Here is a 17930-nt window from a genome sequence, read left to right as displayed (position 1 = left end):
TGGTGGATTCTGTCAGACACCGTGGTTCTCAAATGATAGCGGCAATATTGGACGAAGATACTAAGAAACTAATGAGTAAAATTTTTCGGGTGTATTTCCTTTTTTCCTTTACTATAGTATACAAATCCCAACCTATAAAAAAGAGCAGAAATCTTCTGTTTTATTAGAAATGGGCTCTTCTTTTCTCATTTCCTCAATCAGCTTAAAAGTCAAAGATTAAGACTAATCTTAAATTCACATACAGTATATTTAGAAGTTGAGAGAACGTAAAAGCTTGTCGATGTTATTTATTTTTTTATCACTGCGAGAGAAAAAGTTCAGTTTATTTTGGTTTGCATGAATGAAATATATTTTTATATGCCCTTTCTTGAATCCCGACAATCATGGGAACTTTTACTTTCTGCGAGTCAACATTTTCTTTTAAGCTGAAACTTTCATTGTACCTTCACTTGAATACCGAGCTACAAGTTGAGTGAATCCACTGACAGGTTTACTAAACAATGGTTACTTTGTCAAACGGAAGTCTCAAACAGCCTATTGTTGCTAAACACATAACAAGGATTGAGTGGAGGAATCTCAAAAATAGAAGTTTCCAGCCGGCATTGAGAGGGTTTTCGGGTATTACTTTGCCGAGTTATAGGAGAGCGTGATATGAACATTCGAAGGTTGCCAAATTCCTGCCGATGAAATATTTAATTTAATTTAAAAACAACTAGTGTTTTCCTTGCAATTTTCAGATACGCTGCATGCATCGGAAACCGAGTTAAACGTTAAAACATTCCAAGACAAATATGTGCAATTGTTTTAGAGAATTCTTATTTAGTGAAACATTTGGCAACGTTCTGCAGTTCATACGACATTTTTCGTCAGCATGGTGGTATTTGAAAAATAGGAATTCAAAACCGGGTAAACGTAATCAGGTGTTGCTGAAATTTTGCAACTGTTTCTTTCATTTGACGAAGACATATGGACTACATTTTGCAATGAGGGACTAGAATTTCTGGCTCTGTTTAAAAACAATTTATTTATCTTAAGCATCCTTATAGACATATGTATTTTTACGGATGAGCCGGAAATTTTAGTTCCCAATTGCAAAATGCAATATTACCTGGGAAGAGCATTCTTTAGGGTAAGAATAAGATTCAAATTTCTGGAAAATTCCCTATAAAAATTTTCATGAAGCGAGGGCATCTCGTTGATTTACAGTGAAAAATACCATGCACAATTTTGGAAACTCCTGATGGCGCTTACTAGATTTCGAATTGTTATTGTGTCCGTTTTGTCGTTTCTCAAGTGAGGAAACGTGATTCCGATTAAAAATTGCAAAATCGATAAAAATATTTAAAGTTTTACAGGAACATTACAGCGGAATTCTTGTCGAAATGCTAGTTTAAGCCTGTCCCCAGAAGAAAACTCAGAACAATTTTCAGTCAGAATCGCCCGATTTTCTCTAACTCATTCAGTAAGTGCATTTATTTTACAATAATGAAATGGACCGCGTTCAGCAGGAAGGAACCAAGCCACATCAGCTATTGCCAAATTTAACTGCGTAATTTAATTTTTTGCATAAAAACTGCCGTGCGGATTTCCGTGCAAATTTTAGTGACTTTCTTACATAACGCGCAGCAAAATTCTTAAAAATTTTCCAAGGAATCCAAGTAACAATCTCTTGTAAAAAATTAAATTTACCGATTAAATTTGGCAATAGCTGATGTGGCTTGGTTCCTTTCTGCTCAACGCAGTCCAAATCTGCCGTGCCAAGAAAAATGCCTTTCTTCTGAACATTTTTCTTCCAATTGTTTAGATAATTTTGTTTGCAATGTCAGCTAAAGCTTTTAAAACTTTCGAAGCAAAATTTGCATTATTTTCCGACAAAATAAACATTTCATCGAAGGAAATTTGGCAATTCTCAAATGCTCATACGGCGTTCTTCCTTAGTACGGCAGAAATGAACTTGCGTTCTTTCGTCTGGGAAACGGCGATTTGTCACAAGTTCTAATTTCGTTCCGAAAATGTCGAGTATACAGACGTTGACATGGCAAGGACGAGGGGCTTAGTTAGGTATACCGGGTATACCGTGTTTGTAAAGAAGAGGATCACAAAACGAGACAGCTTAATTTTTACATGCACCGGAGGCGGTGTCCGTGGCGGTGCGAGTGTGGGATCCGTGTAAAGGTTTCTTCGTGTGGGTGTTCAGGGCTGGTGTGTGTGCGAGCCTGTATGTGCTTGATTAAGTGCGGAGAGGCAGTGGCCGAATAATTTTTCCGCATCTTAAGCCGAGGATTATGAAGGCAGCGCGCAAGAACGGAGCGCCGCCGTTTTTGCATAAAACATTGTCTCTCGACGTAGATTTTAAGCACGTGGCTCGCATTTGCATAAATCGCCATCGTTTAAGCAATGATGAGTCGCGGTTTTTCATACCGCGGCCACTTCCAGGCAGACCTGCCTATACTGCCGCGCTGAGGAAAAACGTCGTATGAGCCTTCAGACGCTGCCAGATTTCCTTCAGTAAAAACTGAATTTACTTAGAAAATTGTGAATATTTTTATTCCAAAATTTTCCGACAATTTTGTAAGCAATTCACTTTAAAATATCTCAAAATTTCAATGGAAAATATGCTTAAATTGCGTCAAAAATACACGTTTTACCAAGGAAAATTTGGCAACTCTAGAATGTCCATGCGGCGTTCTTCCTTAGCACGGTGACAGTGTAGCTCGAGAATAGAAGGTGGCTTTTTTATTTTTTGATTCTTCATTAACCGGAGGTCTACCACCTTTGCGCTCATACGGGTATTCAATGGGTCTGTTGTACAAAAGAGATACAAGCAACTGAATACACTCGCCAAGGATAAATTCGCTCGAAAATCGTGTTGGTCACATCAACAAAATCAGAAATTCGCTCCCGTAATCTGCGCACTTTGTAACACGCTTTTTCGAATTTCCCGCGTATGCGGCAGTTTTTCGTGGTGGCCGACAGTCAGGTTCGCCCGGAGAGGGACCTATTCGAAATAATCAAAAAATCGCCCGAACTATCATAAACTCTTCTTGCGTAACATTTCAATCGATTCAAAGTTATTGTTTTTGCGAAATAAAGAAAGAGAAAGGAAACAAACGCTCTAATTAAATTGAAATAGATTGATAGCTCAAGGAAAACGATTGATCAACATTAAAAAGTTAGTGAAAGTTACTTTGTCACTCAGATTGGTTTTTCTGACTCCTGCTCGTGCAAACCTGTTCTGGCGTTACTGAGAAAAACTGCCCGCATACGCAGGTAACTCGAAAAAGCGCGCTACGTGATACGCAGATTGCGCGCTAAGACGATACGATTGTGTGATTTGACTGACAGATTTCAGACTTTTTTGACGTCCTAAACGTGATTTTCGTGAGATTTTACCTTCAAGAACGTGCATTTGTTTGGCTGTACTATCTCTTGCGTGCAAGACCAATTCAAGATCCGCCTTCATTCAAAGAGTAGGCGATGTCGGGTATGCACGCACGCTAGCCCAAATAGTGGTTATCCGTAGACCTGACGTGGTTATGACGCATGTCGTTGCACAAGCATATTAAGATTTGCCAAAGTTGCTTGCGTATTAATTGGTGTATATTTGAAATATAAATCCAAAAGCGTTCTAAGCTCTGAAAATATGGCGCGTCTATTAGAAAAGACACAAAAACTCGTGCTTGGTGAAAATACTTGAATTAGGTTTGATTATGCTGAAGTGCTTAGGTACGACCATGGCTTGCGCCGTTTCTTCATAGGGCGCAAGATACATACCCCCTCATTAATATCCTCAGAGAACATGATTGACAAGTTGAAAATTTCCTAAATTAATTCACTAGCCGAAAATAAAAGATTTCGTTAGAAGTTAAAATCATAGTTGATTAAAAGTCTCTTATCCTCAAAGGACGACGATACTTTAATGAGTGGAAATCTCTTTCAGATGAACACGTACCTTCCACGCCGGCTGTGAGGGGGATCGGGGCGCCGCCCTCTCGTTTCCACGTGATGTTGGGCATGGGTATGCCCGATGCGGCACATCGAAGCGACACATTTCCACCCTCCCGAACAACCGTATCGGCACTGGTCGGAGAGTCCAAAATGTCTGGTGGAACTGTAACACACACACACACACACACAAAAAAATCAGTAAATGTAGAGAAGAATGATTCTTTGAAACGGAGGCCGAATTTTGTCGGTCTTTCCACCGTGCTTCAATATACTTCGGACGAATCTCGATTGCACTTAAGTCCGGGTTAGCCGGTTGGCGCCTCTGATTGGCCGGTGGTGCGGTTTGGAATCATCAATGAATGTTGCACCGCTACGTGAAAGAACCGACAAAATTCGGCCCCAGCAGCGGCGTGGCGTGCTTTGCGATATATCGATTGTTATGCCATTTAAACCTGTCAAATAGGATCGATTAACAGGGTGTTCGCAACGAACACATTAATAATCGATTCTTTACCATAGCTTCCAATGGGGAGATATCGATATATATCGAAGCACGCCACGCCACTGGGCCCTAGGTGTAACTACACAAATGGACCGCATTTAGCAAAAAGGAACCAGCGCGATCAGTGTTTTGAAAACCGTATATATTGAGAGATTAATATATTGACAAATGTTTGCAAATCACCAAGAGGTCCTTTTGAAGCCCTTTAGAGAAACCATGTCATGCATACAAAACATGTCATGTATTTTTATAATAATACATCGATGACAAATTGACAAAAGCATTAAGGCGAAAAAAAATTCACTAAAAAATGTACAGAACTTTCAGTAAACGCCAGCGCTGATACATTTTGTCAAGATTACAGAGCTGAAAGTTGTGTGCCTTAATGACAAAGATTAAGGGATAAAGTGTTTTTAATTTCGACCAACACAAACTCAAAAAGAAGTTTTACACGACAGTCATTTTCACACCAGATGATCCTTCCGAAGAATTAGATTCGCGAGGAAATATTTGTCCTATTTTTTCGATTTCCATTTTTATACACACAAAAAGATTCCCCGTTGTAGCAATAAGAATTGAAAGATTTGGTAAACAAAGCGTCGAAAAATCGAGTTGTCCTCTTGTTAATTTCGAAAGAAAACTTTTTTAATAACGCCTGCATTTTTCTTTGCTCGAGTGCCAGAGTTAAAGATCGACCCCCCATGCCAACAAGTTAACGGTGCGATTTGGAACGCTCTTTTTGAGGACTTTTCCTCCTTTTTAAAATATTCGCTCTCCTCCTTCCAGGGAACAGTGCAATCAATAAAAAAAAGTTTCCCTCATTGACAAGTTTTAATCTTCGTTTCGAGTGTTTCCTTGTCGGAAATTACTCCTTCATGTTGTTTAGGGGGAAATTCTTGAGAGACCAGAAACATAAGAACAGAAATAATTAAATAAAAATGTATGTAGGAGTAGTGGTTGCAGAAGTGGTTGTTTCTGTTGTTTTATTCGAACAACAGACGTCGTTTCGTTGTTGTTGTATTACTTTGGGTCTCAAGAACCTTAACCCATAACCCCCCGGATTCTAGTCGAATGGATAAAGTATGAAAATAAATACGATATACGGAAAATAAAACTGAACGAAGGTCAAAAACTAACGAGAAGGTCTTGTGTCTTCTCTCTGTCACGATTTCTGTTCAAAAATGACAAGTCAACGTTGAAGAACTCCATTTAGAGTGAATTTTTGTCATCATATGGAATGAATTCTACATGGCTGAATTTTATTTTAGATAAAGCAAAAATCGTTATAAATTCCTCGAGCTTAAAAAAAGGCCAGATAAGGACGCATTTATCGATGGCAAGAGTGCAAGACCACGTATTTCCATTGCAATGTGTCGAAATTTCCGCTCCAATTTTAGTTTTTTAAAGAGGAACAAGTCAACTTCGTGGCTTGAAATTTAAACAGAATATTTTGCTTATGTGGAGGAAAATCAAGGAAGTTTTCAAGAACTTACGTCAGCTGGTTTTTCAAAGAAAAAATGAAGTATGATAGGAAGTCTGCAACGTTGCACACGGAGAAACATGGTTTCGCTCTTTAGCTATCGATACGTAAAAATCACCAAGTCCTCCTCCTGCTAATTTCTCTTCTGCGGTGATCCCTATAGACGGGCTAGTTTCCAATAGTTATGTTACTAAATTGCACAATCCTTGAGCTCCCTCTTCAATCCTGATCAGTGGCGTGGCGTAAATTGCGATTTATCGATTGTTATGCCATTTAGCCCTATGGAAAAGGATCGATTAACAGGGTGTTTGCAGCGAACACCTTATAATCGATTCTTCACCATAGGTTTAAGTAGCATAACAATCGATATATCGCAATTCACGCCACGGCACATGCCTGATCTTGACGATAATCAAGAATATTCAAAGCTTTTAAGGTTGCATCCACGAGGAGGAACAGCAGAGATAAGGAGTGATTTGGATTTGGCCTCCTTTCACCTCTCTATTATTTTGGAGGTAGTTATGGATATCCTAACTGTGGGGTTTAATCCTTGCGAGGCCGGAAAACTTAATTTTGATCTGCACCTTATATCAAAGCGCCTAGAGCATGAAATGTGTCAGTTATTGCTTTACCCTCAAAATGGCAACGGTTTAAATAAATCTGAAAGGTAGGCAAACAAGAAGGTGTTATTGGGAGGATGGAACAGCCGTGATAAGAGAAAACGTCGTATGAAAACTCGAGTGTTGCCAAATTGTCTTCGATAAAATAGTTATTTCTTAAGAAACTCTGAAGTGTTTTTCTGAAAATTTTCAGAGAGTTAAGATTGAAGAGAAATTAAACGCTTTGAGGAAAGACATACATGAGAGCCGATGTCACAGTGATCTTTGGCTTTCTGTGACGCCTAACCATCAGAGTCCCCTGTCCTCTCGAACCTTTCAGGGAGTTGGCACTCCTTAATTTCTTGTGATATCCTGTAGGCATTCTTTTATTGGGCATCCCTTTGTTTCCTCTCAGGAGGAATCAAATCAAGAATCTTTTCTGATAGTCTTCACTCCGTCATCCTTTTTACGAGACACTACCAGAGTAGCTCTTTGGGCATGCCGTCAAACACGACGTCATGTTCGACTGCCATGATCTGATGCACTATTTTAAAATTGAAATTTTTGATTGCATAAAAATTGAAAGAAAAATATCTAAAAAATTGAAAAATTCGAACTTTCTTTGAGAAATTGAAAGAAAAATTCGAAAGTTTCCCGGAAAATTTAAGTGCATTCGTTGGCGGATTCAGGAAAGGAACGTGTGCCCCTCTCCCGGTTTGTCTCAAAAAAGGAGTGAGAAGATAGAAAGGAAGAATAAAAGAAAGAAACGCAGGTGAGAAGGAGGAAGGACGCTCATATTTGGTACTTATTCATGAAAAAATTGACTCAAACTGCATGTAAGACGATTTAAATTATCGACAATTTTCTGGAGAAGCCCCCCGAAGCCCCCTCACGCCCCCTCCCCTCCCCGTTCAAAGTGGCTGGCTCCTCCTATGAATTCATCGAAGGAAATTTGGCAAGGAGTAAAATCTCATACGACGTTCTCGCTTAGCGCGGTAGAGGAGAGACGCAGGAGCGCCGGGACCGGTAGGCAATAACATGCAAATGGGGTGTTAGGGCCCGAAACATGTTTTGATGCCGATTGACTCGTTACGGTAAACAGACGAGCGTGGATTCAATTTAAGTAGCTCCGGATTACTCAGGAACTTGGAGCACACGCAACGCCATTCCTCGGAATCCTATTTCCCTCTTAATTAGTCGCAGCTCTTTCGGCTCGCGACTTTGATTAGACAATTTTCGCCAATGAGCTTCCTCCGTGTTTTAATTACGACCATTGTAACTACCATTTCATTAATTCACCCGCTATCCACTTCATCAAGGGGTTAAACCTCAAATTCACAATCAAAGGCTCCAGACATGTATTCCTATCGGTGCACGTTTCGTTAACGTATTGATGACTGAAGTTAAAAGTGTTTAAATCCGATTGCGATGTTGTAAATCTCCGCTTTCCTGTTAAAAATAATATAATTCTGTTCCCATGTCGGAAATGATATTGAGTTATCCCGACTCGACTGTCGGCTCGAATTTGACTACATTTCAATTTTGTTGACTCTAATACCAATTTACTTCAATTGACTCTACGATGACTTCAATTGATTCTACAGTTAACGCAACTGACTCTTAGATCAAAGTCTCATTGACTCAATCTACGAGTTTTATTGACTCAACGTGTTTTCAACAGAGGAACAGGATTTCATTATTACATATTCTATATTTGTATAGACACAAGGCCCGCGGGTTGTATGGGGCTAGTACTTACAAGGTCTATACAAATTCATCGTAAAAAGGAATCAAACAGCAAATTGAAAAAAAAATTAATAAGGAAAATCTAATGTCAACACAGCCGAACATAGAAGAGACGTAATCAAGCGTCGTTATTTAACTTTTTTTCCGAATCTGTGCGGCACTTATTGGTAGCAAAGAGCGGAGCATCAAGCGTTCTCGCCTGGCGCCATCGCGCCTTTAATTTTGCGGACGCAACACGGACATCCATCGAGTACGAATAGTTGTATCTCTGCGCCGTCATCAACGCGAATCCTATCTCATGCTCTATTACCACGTTGTGTTGGCTCAGTTATGCTGTCATAATTCAGTTGTACTTAATTTCTTTCCTCTTTTACTTCCTAATGCTGCACCATATTACAACTGAGGTGTTTTTGCAAATGGCGCAGACAGTTTGAACTATTTAAAGTATGTTTCGCGTATTTTTTTACCTGCTCAATCTTTAAGGTTTTAATTCAATGCGTCCCCGTGTCAGAGCAAACGTGAGGCTACGAAGATCTTTTCAAGTGTTAAAAAAACTTTAAATCAGAAACGGACCCTTCAATGGAGGAAGTGAGGGAGATGAAAAGGAAAAAGAAATAGGACACCTGCATGAGGGGAAAGAAGGAGTCAGAGAGAACGAAGAAGGTTGCCAATTTGTGTAGCAAGTTGAGAAAGTTTCACAAGATGCAAGCCCGCCTGGCAAGAAGGAATCCGGAACGGTATTTCAAAAGGCAGGAGACTTAGAAATGCGTAAAATAAAGGTAGCATTGATGCGAACTAGAGCGAGGATCGGGGAGGAGGAGGAGAGGAGAGGAAGCGGGGGCCGGGAAAAAATATCGGGGCTGTAATCACATAAAGGCTCTCTTTGCTTTTTAGCAGGAAACACAATAAAGTTAGACGTGAAAAGTTTTTGTTCTGCTCGATAGTATAATTGAATGAAAAGTGATTTCGAACAAAACTTTCCAACTTCCTCTAATTATTTATCAGCTGTCTAAAAAGTACATAAGCTCCTTGTGAGTGCAGTTAGCGTAATTTTATTATTTCATCAAACCGGTGAGCTCGGCCCCGATATGGGTTGGGCCCCCGCGCGCCGTGCCGCCCCACAGTGGATCGCGCCAATCGGAGAGGTCGGACACGAAATTTTTGACTAAAACTGCAAATTTTGATGTTTATTTCGTCACATTTTAAATTTTAAAGGGTGGTTTGAGAAGAAAATTTCACGAAGAAACCAATGGGACCACTTTTAGAACCTCGAAGTTTTGTATCAACGGAGTTTAAAGTTTTCAAATTTTGTCCGACCTCTCTTATTGACTCGAACCACTGTGCGGCCGTAGCGTGCATGGCGTTTGGCTCCTCGGTAATGCGACTTCAACGTGTGGTGAGAATGTTGGATGCACCCGACGTTGTGAAATGAGCGCACAATTAAGGTGTAAAGAAACCACAGTTTAATTTATTCATTTTATACATTCAACTATAAAACTGAGCATTTGCAAGTTGAATTTGGGGAAAATTTCTCTCTATCACACTACTTTCTTTTCATCAGCTGTACGATTCACTGTCGAGAGAGAGAAGCTATCGTAAAATTTAACTTGGCCAATTTTTCCACTTTGAGGGTCTAATCGTTCGTGAAACCAAGAAGGCCAGCGAGTTTAGAATCGCAGTTTAGAGAAAATAGACTTATTGTTAGTGCTGCTTGAGTGGATAATTCTGTCGATTTAATTCCTCCGTTCTTCGTAACATTTCAATAATCTTCCATAAGACAGTTATTAATCAAATAAGTGGTTAAAAATCGCGAATTTTACTTTTGTTTATAGACATATTAAGAAGACTTATTAATTTCTCATTCAGCAAATTAGACGAGGATGCACTCGTTCCCATGCTCCTGTTTCCCAACACATAACACAACAATTTCAAGGTTAGGTGACGCCAGAAAAAAGTTACCATTATTTGCATAATAAAGCAGTGAGCACAATAATTCTCTCGTGGGATAATGCAGACTTTCTTTTATTTAGTCAGAAGTGATTTTCACTGCTTTTAACCAACCCTCGTACACTCTGCAGATAACGCAAAGTTTGTTCCTTTAGTAAATTCATTAATTTTATTTCAATTTCGGCCATGGAGTAATTTTGAGGAAAACTCAACTTCGAAAATTTGGTCGTTTTTGATCTCTTCAGTGTCCTGCGGTATTGCCAAGTCATGATTGCGATTGCAATCTGGCATCGCTGAGGGATGATGCGGTGTTTAAATTTGCAAGAAAGCGCAATGTATTCCGTGTTCGACGGACCTTGGTCGTTAGACAGGTCAGCCATGATCCCATGACGTTGATGAGACGAAACTCGCCCTGCGCGATGGCGGCGCCGGTGGGGCAGCCTGCATAATTAACGACGTTTACTCACTTCGAAAAATTCGGCAGGCCTCAGCTAAGCGGTTCTTCTCATCCAAACTATTCGAAAACAACCGGAATGGCTATTAATTAATTCAACCTCAATCAGCTCTAATTAACTAGGCGTTTTATACCGCCAAGATTGCTTATAGTCGCTCGTAAACTGTCTGCAAGATTGGCGCCCGAAACTTTAAGGGGAAAATTAAATAAACTTTTTCTCTCAATAATTATAGCTTACGCACTTTAGGGGTGAACTAAGGGCTTATTTTAAGAAAGTCTGGATGGATTTGGGAATCAGTTCAATTGGGAAAGGGAGTGCTGCATATCCTACAAACTGAAGCTACAATTTTAAAGATACATTGCCTTTTAAAATTCTAGCACATTCTGGTTACTAGATTAAGTCGTTACTTATACACTGAAAAAAAAACTCCGGCCGTGGGAGCCGCAATTACGGGCTATATAGACATACCGTCCGTTCTGGGCTCAAAGGCCGAAAATTCCGGCTGCTGGAGGCGTAGCTTCGATTGCTCCGGGTTCAGAGGCCGAAGCTACGGCTCCAGCAGCCGGAATTTTCGGCCTTGAGCCCGGAACGGACGGTATGTCTATATAGCCCGTAATTGCGGCTCCCACGGCCGGAGTTTTTTTTTTTTCAGTGTACCTTTTTTTATTTGTGTAATTTAAAAAAAAATGTTCAGCTGTGTTAGTCATGTAGTTTTGTTCCGGTGACTGAAGCAATTCAGGTCAGTGAAAGGTAAAACGTTCCGTGGAAAGTTCAAGAATTTACTTTCTATATTATGAAGATACCCATAACTCTTTGCAATAACGTCGATTGACGTCATCTACAGTAACAATGATCATTAAAAATGACTTTATAAAACAACTTAATAAATCGTTGAAGAATGTTTCAAAAAAATTGTTGGGGTGTTTTTAAATTAAATTAACATCTGGTAAAATTCACGTAAAAAATCCTTATACATATAATGGACGTAGAAAAAAAGTGTCTGATTTACAAGCCTGTTCCCTGCAACACGTTAAAATACTACGTGCAAATCATCTATTACTTTTGGATTGTTCTAAAATAAAAGTATGTTATATGAGTCAATTACATTGGTCAATTAAATTTAATTTAATCACATTCAAATCAAAATGAATGGATATCACAGGTCCACACTGATAAATTTCTCATTTTTGATATATCATCCCGACTGTGCGAAGATCGCCTTGAGTGCACAGAATTAGAATGCTGAACCCGAAACTTTGATGAACTTTTGAACGCAATCCCAAAGTGCAGAGTGAGTTACCATCGGATAACATCATATAGGGTTGCGAAGTTTCCCTCACATGATACACTCGGATTTTCCGCGTAAATCCGGCAACGGTGGGGAACGTCATCAGGAGGAAATACAAAACGAGATTCATTGTCTCTGCCAAGAGGGAAGTTTGTCGGTCGCATTATGACGAAATAAATCTGGTCACCAACCACCAACAAACTCAGATAAACGCACGGGCTGCACCTCCGACCGTTCAATTTAAAATTCCCACTCAGTCTTTGGGGTTCAGCGCCATGAATAATACTGAACAACCTTCCTCGTAGTTGCCACGCCTGTGCGTAAAAAGTCCCCAATGTGTTTGCTTTTGTGTGCTCAAAAGCAGGAAAGCAGTTCAAAATTGTAATTTGTAAGTCGCAGGTAAATAATCAAACCAAAGATTTCGTCAAGTGCCAAGACAAAATGTCAAATAATATCACTTAGATTTAAATCCTGACCTTTCTGCTGATTTTTGACAAAATAATTATTTATCTTCATAAAGGGGAGGGATTTTGAAAAAATTGTATCTTTGTATACTAGCAGTAATGATTTTTAGCCGAGGTATAAACATTTCTTTTCAAAAGATACAGACTTTTGTTTCCATGGATCTCTTCTCCCGCTTTTTCCCGTGCCTTGCTGTGGGACGGGTTTCAGACCTCGATGGATTGGTGTATGATTGAACTCATTTTACAATACGGAGTTTTGAAAATTTTGAAAATTTTGAAAATTACAAGTATATGAACATGTTAAAAAGGAAAATGCAAATATAATTCATTATTTGATGAATTTCACCTTCAAAATATTAAAAATTTGAGTGGTCTTTGTATACATTTACGAAACATTTTAAACTTTCAAAATTTGAGTATCTGCCTTGGCATTTGATAAAATGCCTGATTTGACTATTTGCCAGCGACAACGAGTTAGAGTATATTTCAGGGTCGTTCTCTATCCTTGTACGTGGTTTTAATAAGGTACGCACGATAAGGTATGATGTGGTCTCTTTACTCATTGTCAGTTTTTTACAGAGACTCCCGTAACCTCCATCGACAAGCCTGATCTGAATCAGGGCTGGAAAGCAAATGCACCATAATAAAAAAGAAAAAGGCCACAATGTAGTTCAATACACTCTCTCTGAAAAGCATGACAGCATGGTGCAATTATTCAATACCAAAATCATAGATGCTCACCGAGGTATGATAGGATTAAATTCTCAGAACAGACGCGTGTAATTCCTAGCTGCACTGCGTTGAAAACTGTTGAGTACATCGATGAATAATGAACAAGTTTCTGATACGTTCTCCTCGTTAAATGAAAAATCGCAGATGATCAAATGGATTGTGATGCGTTCAGCTGAATGCATTTCCTGCTTTCACAGAATTTCAATTCCGCTGGTAATTCAACCTGTTCAAACTTTCAGTTCGCACTAAAAGAAATTTCGAAATGCGACTTAATTTGGGATCGATGGAAGTGCTGGATTATAATTTGAAATTTTGACGTTGGACTGTTCAAATTTTTATAATTTGACACAAAATCATAGTTATGGCAACAACGGTGAGATCGTTTGCGTTTAAAGAGAGGGTATGTAGAGTTGAGCTCATAGAGTGGAAGCGGTCCAGTGGGCATCATTCTATTGGCAGCTAGTTTGGACACGACTTCACGGTATAAGTTCAGCGTGACTGCGCAATATTCTTCAAGAAAATCAAGTCCGAACAGCTAGAAGAATTTTTTTTTTATGAACCTCCTTTACTCAAAATTATTCATATTCATAATTTTAAAAAAAAAATTAAACATTGGAAGCAATTATGGTTCCAAAAAATACTATATGGACTGCATTTTGCGATTTGGACCTATGAATTCCGGCCCGGTTTAAAAACAACGTATGTGCCATTAGTTTCCCTATGCACATAAGTGTTTTTTCAGATGAGCCTAAATTTATAGGTCCAAATTGCAAAATGCAGTCCATATGACAGTCTCATTTTTGGAAACTCAATTCCACATTTTAAATGAGTCTTAAATCAGGGTTTCTCGATATTTATTTTGGTATCGGCTCATTTAGATACCCACAGTAATCTTAAAAATCACTTCTCTGAAAATATCATCAATTGTATCTCCAGTGGCTTTCCTTATTCAACCTCACCACATGCTTGCTGCTTGGTACACAAACAATTAGGTGACAAAGAATCATGCGCTGTACATCTCAGACATCTAAAGCACCTTCCAGCTTGTCGCTTCGCAATATTCCTTTTTTTTTCGCGAGGTCTGAACAAAATTACCCGCATCTCTCGGTTGAATCGACACCGGATATCTTTGGCAAATACACTTTGATCAGGTAAAAATTAGGAGAGTTCGTTTGGAGAGCGGGAATCTTTTTTCTAGAAAACTTGTCATTTGAATACTAATAAGTCCCATTTTCATTCAAATACAAAGTTTGAATGTCTGCACATTGGTTCAATATTCAAACGGTTCTTCGTAATTTTTATGTGATATATATTTTTCCGTGATATTGAAGAAATAATGTTATATTTCAGATAGTATTGGGTATTTTTGATAACTTATGAATCTAACAATTGCTTAACTTTGATTCATTGACTGGGGATGAAATGGCTAATACGACGTGCGCCCTACATTTCATTAGACTATCTTATCGTTATCTGAAAAAGAAAAGAATGGCTTTCAAAGCTCCCCATAATGAATCTTCATGCAAGATACAAATTGATTCTCAGCCATGCCTCCAATTTATTTTTCACTTCACAGTTGTTAGTGACTTGGGTTGCACTCCCGGAGCTACATCTCTTAATTGTTGTATATTTTACAAGATCATTATGGTGTAGTTTATTTAAAGCTGCTTGACAGTTTATTTATGGTTTACTCATTTTCTCATGTATTAAAGTATTATGATTTTTTTTAAAATTTGATAAAGTGATCATTAATTTAAAAGTATTTTGGATCTATTGAAGTCTTATTTTAATTTTGGAAAGTGTGTATCAAATCTCATGATGAAAAGAATGCGCTGGCCAGTTATGCGAGTTCACATGCATTTCTACCACTCCCATCCCTCGCTCATCCGAATGTTGAGAGTTTCAAACTCCCTAGCGCTTGTTAGACGATCAAAGTGCAAACATTTTCAGCCCCGAGGAACTTTTCCGCCACATTTCATCCAGAATAACTGCGACCTAAGGGCGCATAACTTATCACACATATCCTCTATTCATATTTACAGGATTGCATTCGTAATTTGAGCTTTCATAGGTCCTTTACAACGACTTTCGGCGGCAGCTAACCGGAAAATTGCATGTTAACGACTCCGAAACATAAATAGTGTACATATAATGGAGTTTCATGCTTTACATCGGACTTTTTCTTCTTCTCAAAAAATACGGACGCGGGCGGTTAAACAACAGCCATTAATAACAAACCCAACAACAGGTGATTGTAACTAATGAAGACGAGTGTGTCGTTCTTAAACAAATTAAGATTCCAACCGTGGAAAAAATACAGGAATTAAGCTTTTTACCTTAAAACGTGCGGCTTGAAACACGGTGCATACACAAGGTAGCGATAGAAAAGCCATGCTCGGACTTCTTGCTGGTTGGCACGGGTAGAGGGAAGCGGGATTTTTCCTTGTTTTAAATTTTAGCGGGGATTACGTCACTTAATTAAGTTGCAATATCACGAGTGGTGGCCATGTCCTCAGAGGCATTTAAGCTTAGTGACGGACTTTTAATATGCTCGTCCGTTCCTTTTTTTTTTTTTTTTTTTTTTTTTGTCTTTATTACCCCAGAGACACTGTGATCCCCTTTCATGGCTTCAGTCCGTGATTACTTTGACTCTACCAAGAATCGCAGTTTTTTCGTTGGGGTTGCTTTGGAGTTAGGTGGTTTTAGCCCAGCATGACAAAATGTTAGGCCCCTCATTCCTGCTATAAAAGTGTGGGCGAGCGTGCATGCATGATCTTATGGCCTACATCCAAATGACAGAGGTAGCGTTTGCAACATCGAGTCCCTGGTTTTAAAAGTTACTCTAAGCACTTTTTTCCCCTACAACCTTTGTTTCTTTGCGGAATTTATCAGGTGATACACAATGTTATTGACATCTTATCCTGCCAAGTTTACGTTCATGTTATAGTGATTCAGATACAGCGGTGTGCGGCGCGGCGATAATGATCGATTATTGCTATTTTTCCATTTGAAGCTATGGTGAAGAATCGATTATCAGGGAGTTTGTTGCAAACATTTAGCCTATATTAGAGCTATGATCAAATTTTATTTCGTGAACACTACAAAGATAATTATGAGTTTGCATCCCTGGTTGAATCCTGCATAATGATAAGTATGGAGAAATGAATAATGAACTTTGATGTTTCGATCAAAAGCATCCGTACTGCCGGGTTATGGAAAAACGCCTTATGGGCCTTCAAATGTTACCAAATTCCCTCTCAGAAAAAATGATTTTTAAAGAAAGCTGTTAATGTTGTTTTTTTTTAAAATTTGCATACACTTAAGCTCAGATTACGAACAAAATTCTATGGAAAATCAAAAGAAAAATATTTACAAAAAATCCTCCCAAAAATCCTTGATTTGTTAAAAGAAATTTGGCAACGCCTGAAGGCTCATGCGACGTTTCTCCTTAACACAGGAGGGAAGGGGTATGGAGATATGAGGCTACCAGAGCAGAAAAAGGGAAACCGGAAACTTAGGTTTCGGAGTTTACGAACGTAAGAAACCCGGGCACACTTCTCCGGTTAACGAATTCCTGTGGGACCCCTGATTTTCTTAGCGGCAAACGGAGCCAATCTCCCGAATCCAAAACGGAGCGGAACTTTCAGTCCGCCGAACACATTCCTTTCGTTTGTATGAAAAACTAAGAGGGCTCGGTCAAAATGTTTCACTAATGGCGAGTCACGGAATATCAAAGCGGAAGTGTGCATGGAGTGGTTGGAGTGAAGATTGAAATTAATGAGCAAGAACAAAATTATCCGATCTAATGTGTCAAAACGTGAAATTCGAAGCTCGATTGTTTTTTGGTGTAAAGCAAGAAAATCGCAAAACGATTGCAGACTTTCTTATTTATTTTCCATCGAAAAAAATAAAATGCTAAAAATGTGTCTGGTGATCCTTAGATACTGGCTTGACTGCCCGTGCAGTTCACTTTAAATCCTGAAAATGCAATCAAATAACTGGAGGGACAGCCAAACCAATATACAGGGATCTTCAAACACATTCTTAACAGCCTATGCTGCTATCATAGCATGCCATTGTTTTCTGTGTCGTCCAAAGTATAAGAGCAATCTTTCTTACAACACCTGGCTCGTTTGTGCTTTATTTTTTTTAGCATTTTGTAAAAGTATGACTCGGTCAGTTTAAAAATATGAACGATGAATGATTATTACAAATGGCAGAGCGCATTTTGCGAGGAATAAAATCGAAAAAAATAATAGAATGGCCTGCTACATATGAATCTCTTCTGAAATATTTACAGAGCACCCGACCGTTAACCGACGTTTAACTTATTTTCCTACTTTTAAGAGATATTTTTTGGTTACCCTCAATTAAAAGTGGTAAAATACATTTTGTCAAAATATGCATTTTAACGGTGAACATTTGAGGTCGCAACAAATTAAACGTTGCACGAAAAAAAATGTCAATTTTTTTTTAAAATCCTGATTGGTCAGTGCAAGTACGTAAGCTTAAGGCCGGTATAGTAAAAATTCAAGAGCCTCATTAGAACTGGAGCCCTTACGTTTCTCCCTCAAGGATCAGCATAATCTCGTTACGACGGAGGGGCTGGAAAAAAAAACTTCATCACAAGAGTAACTTTCTTCGAGGTAGTATCATGTTACATCCACTAAGCACTGGCTGAATAAGGAAGGGATTCTTGGATGTCGAAGCGCCTCGATCACAGATGAAATTTCGGCCTAATGTCAAAAGACTTAAGCAAATGTACCTTG

General features: G+C 38.9%; 1 protein-coding gene across 1 annotated transcript in view; it reads right to left on the bottom strand.

Annotated features, from left to right (window-relative positions):
- LOC109040710 (protein amalgam) overlaps positions 1 to 17930 on the bottom strand; it is a 156306-nt gene that overhangs the window by 44583 nt on the left and 93793 nt on the right. Inside the window, exon 4 of the mRNA XM_019056718.2 lies at positions 3953 to 4111. Within this exon, the coding sequence (XP_018912263.2) occupies positions 3953 to 4111 (159 nt within the window). The remainder of the gene's footprint in view (positions 1 to 3952; positions 4112 to 17930) is intronic.

The sequence above is a fragment of the Bemisia tabaci genome, chromosome 5, assembly GCF_918797505.1.
Source record: "Bemisia tabaci chromosome 5, PGI_BMITA_v3".
Classification (NCBI taxonomy): domain Eukaryota; kingdom Metazoa; phylum Arthropoda; class Insecta; order Hemiptera; family Aleyrodidae; genus Bemisia; species Bemisia tabaci.
Note: the sequence above shows the minus strand (reverse complement) of the source record. Positions and strands in the feature narration are given on the sequence as shown.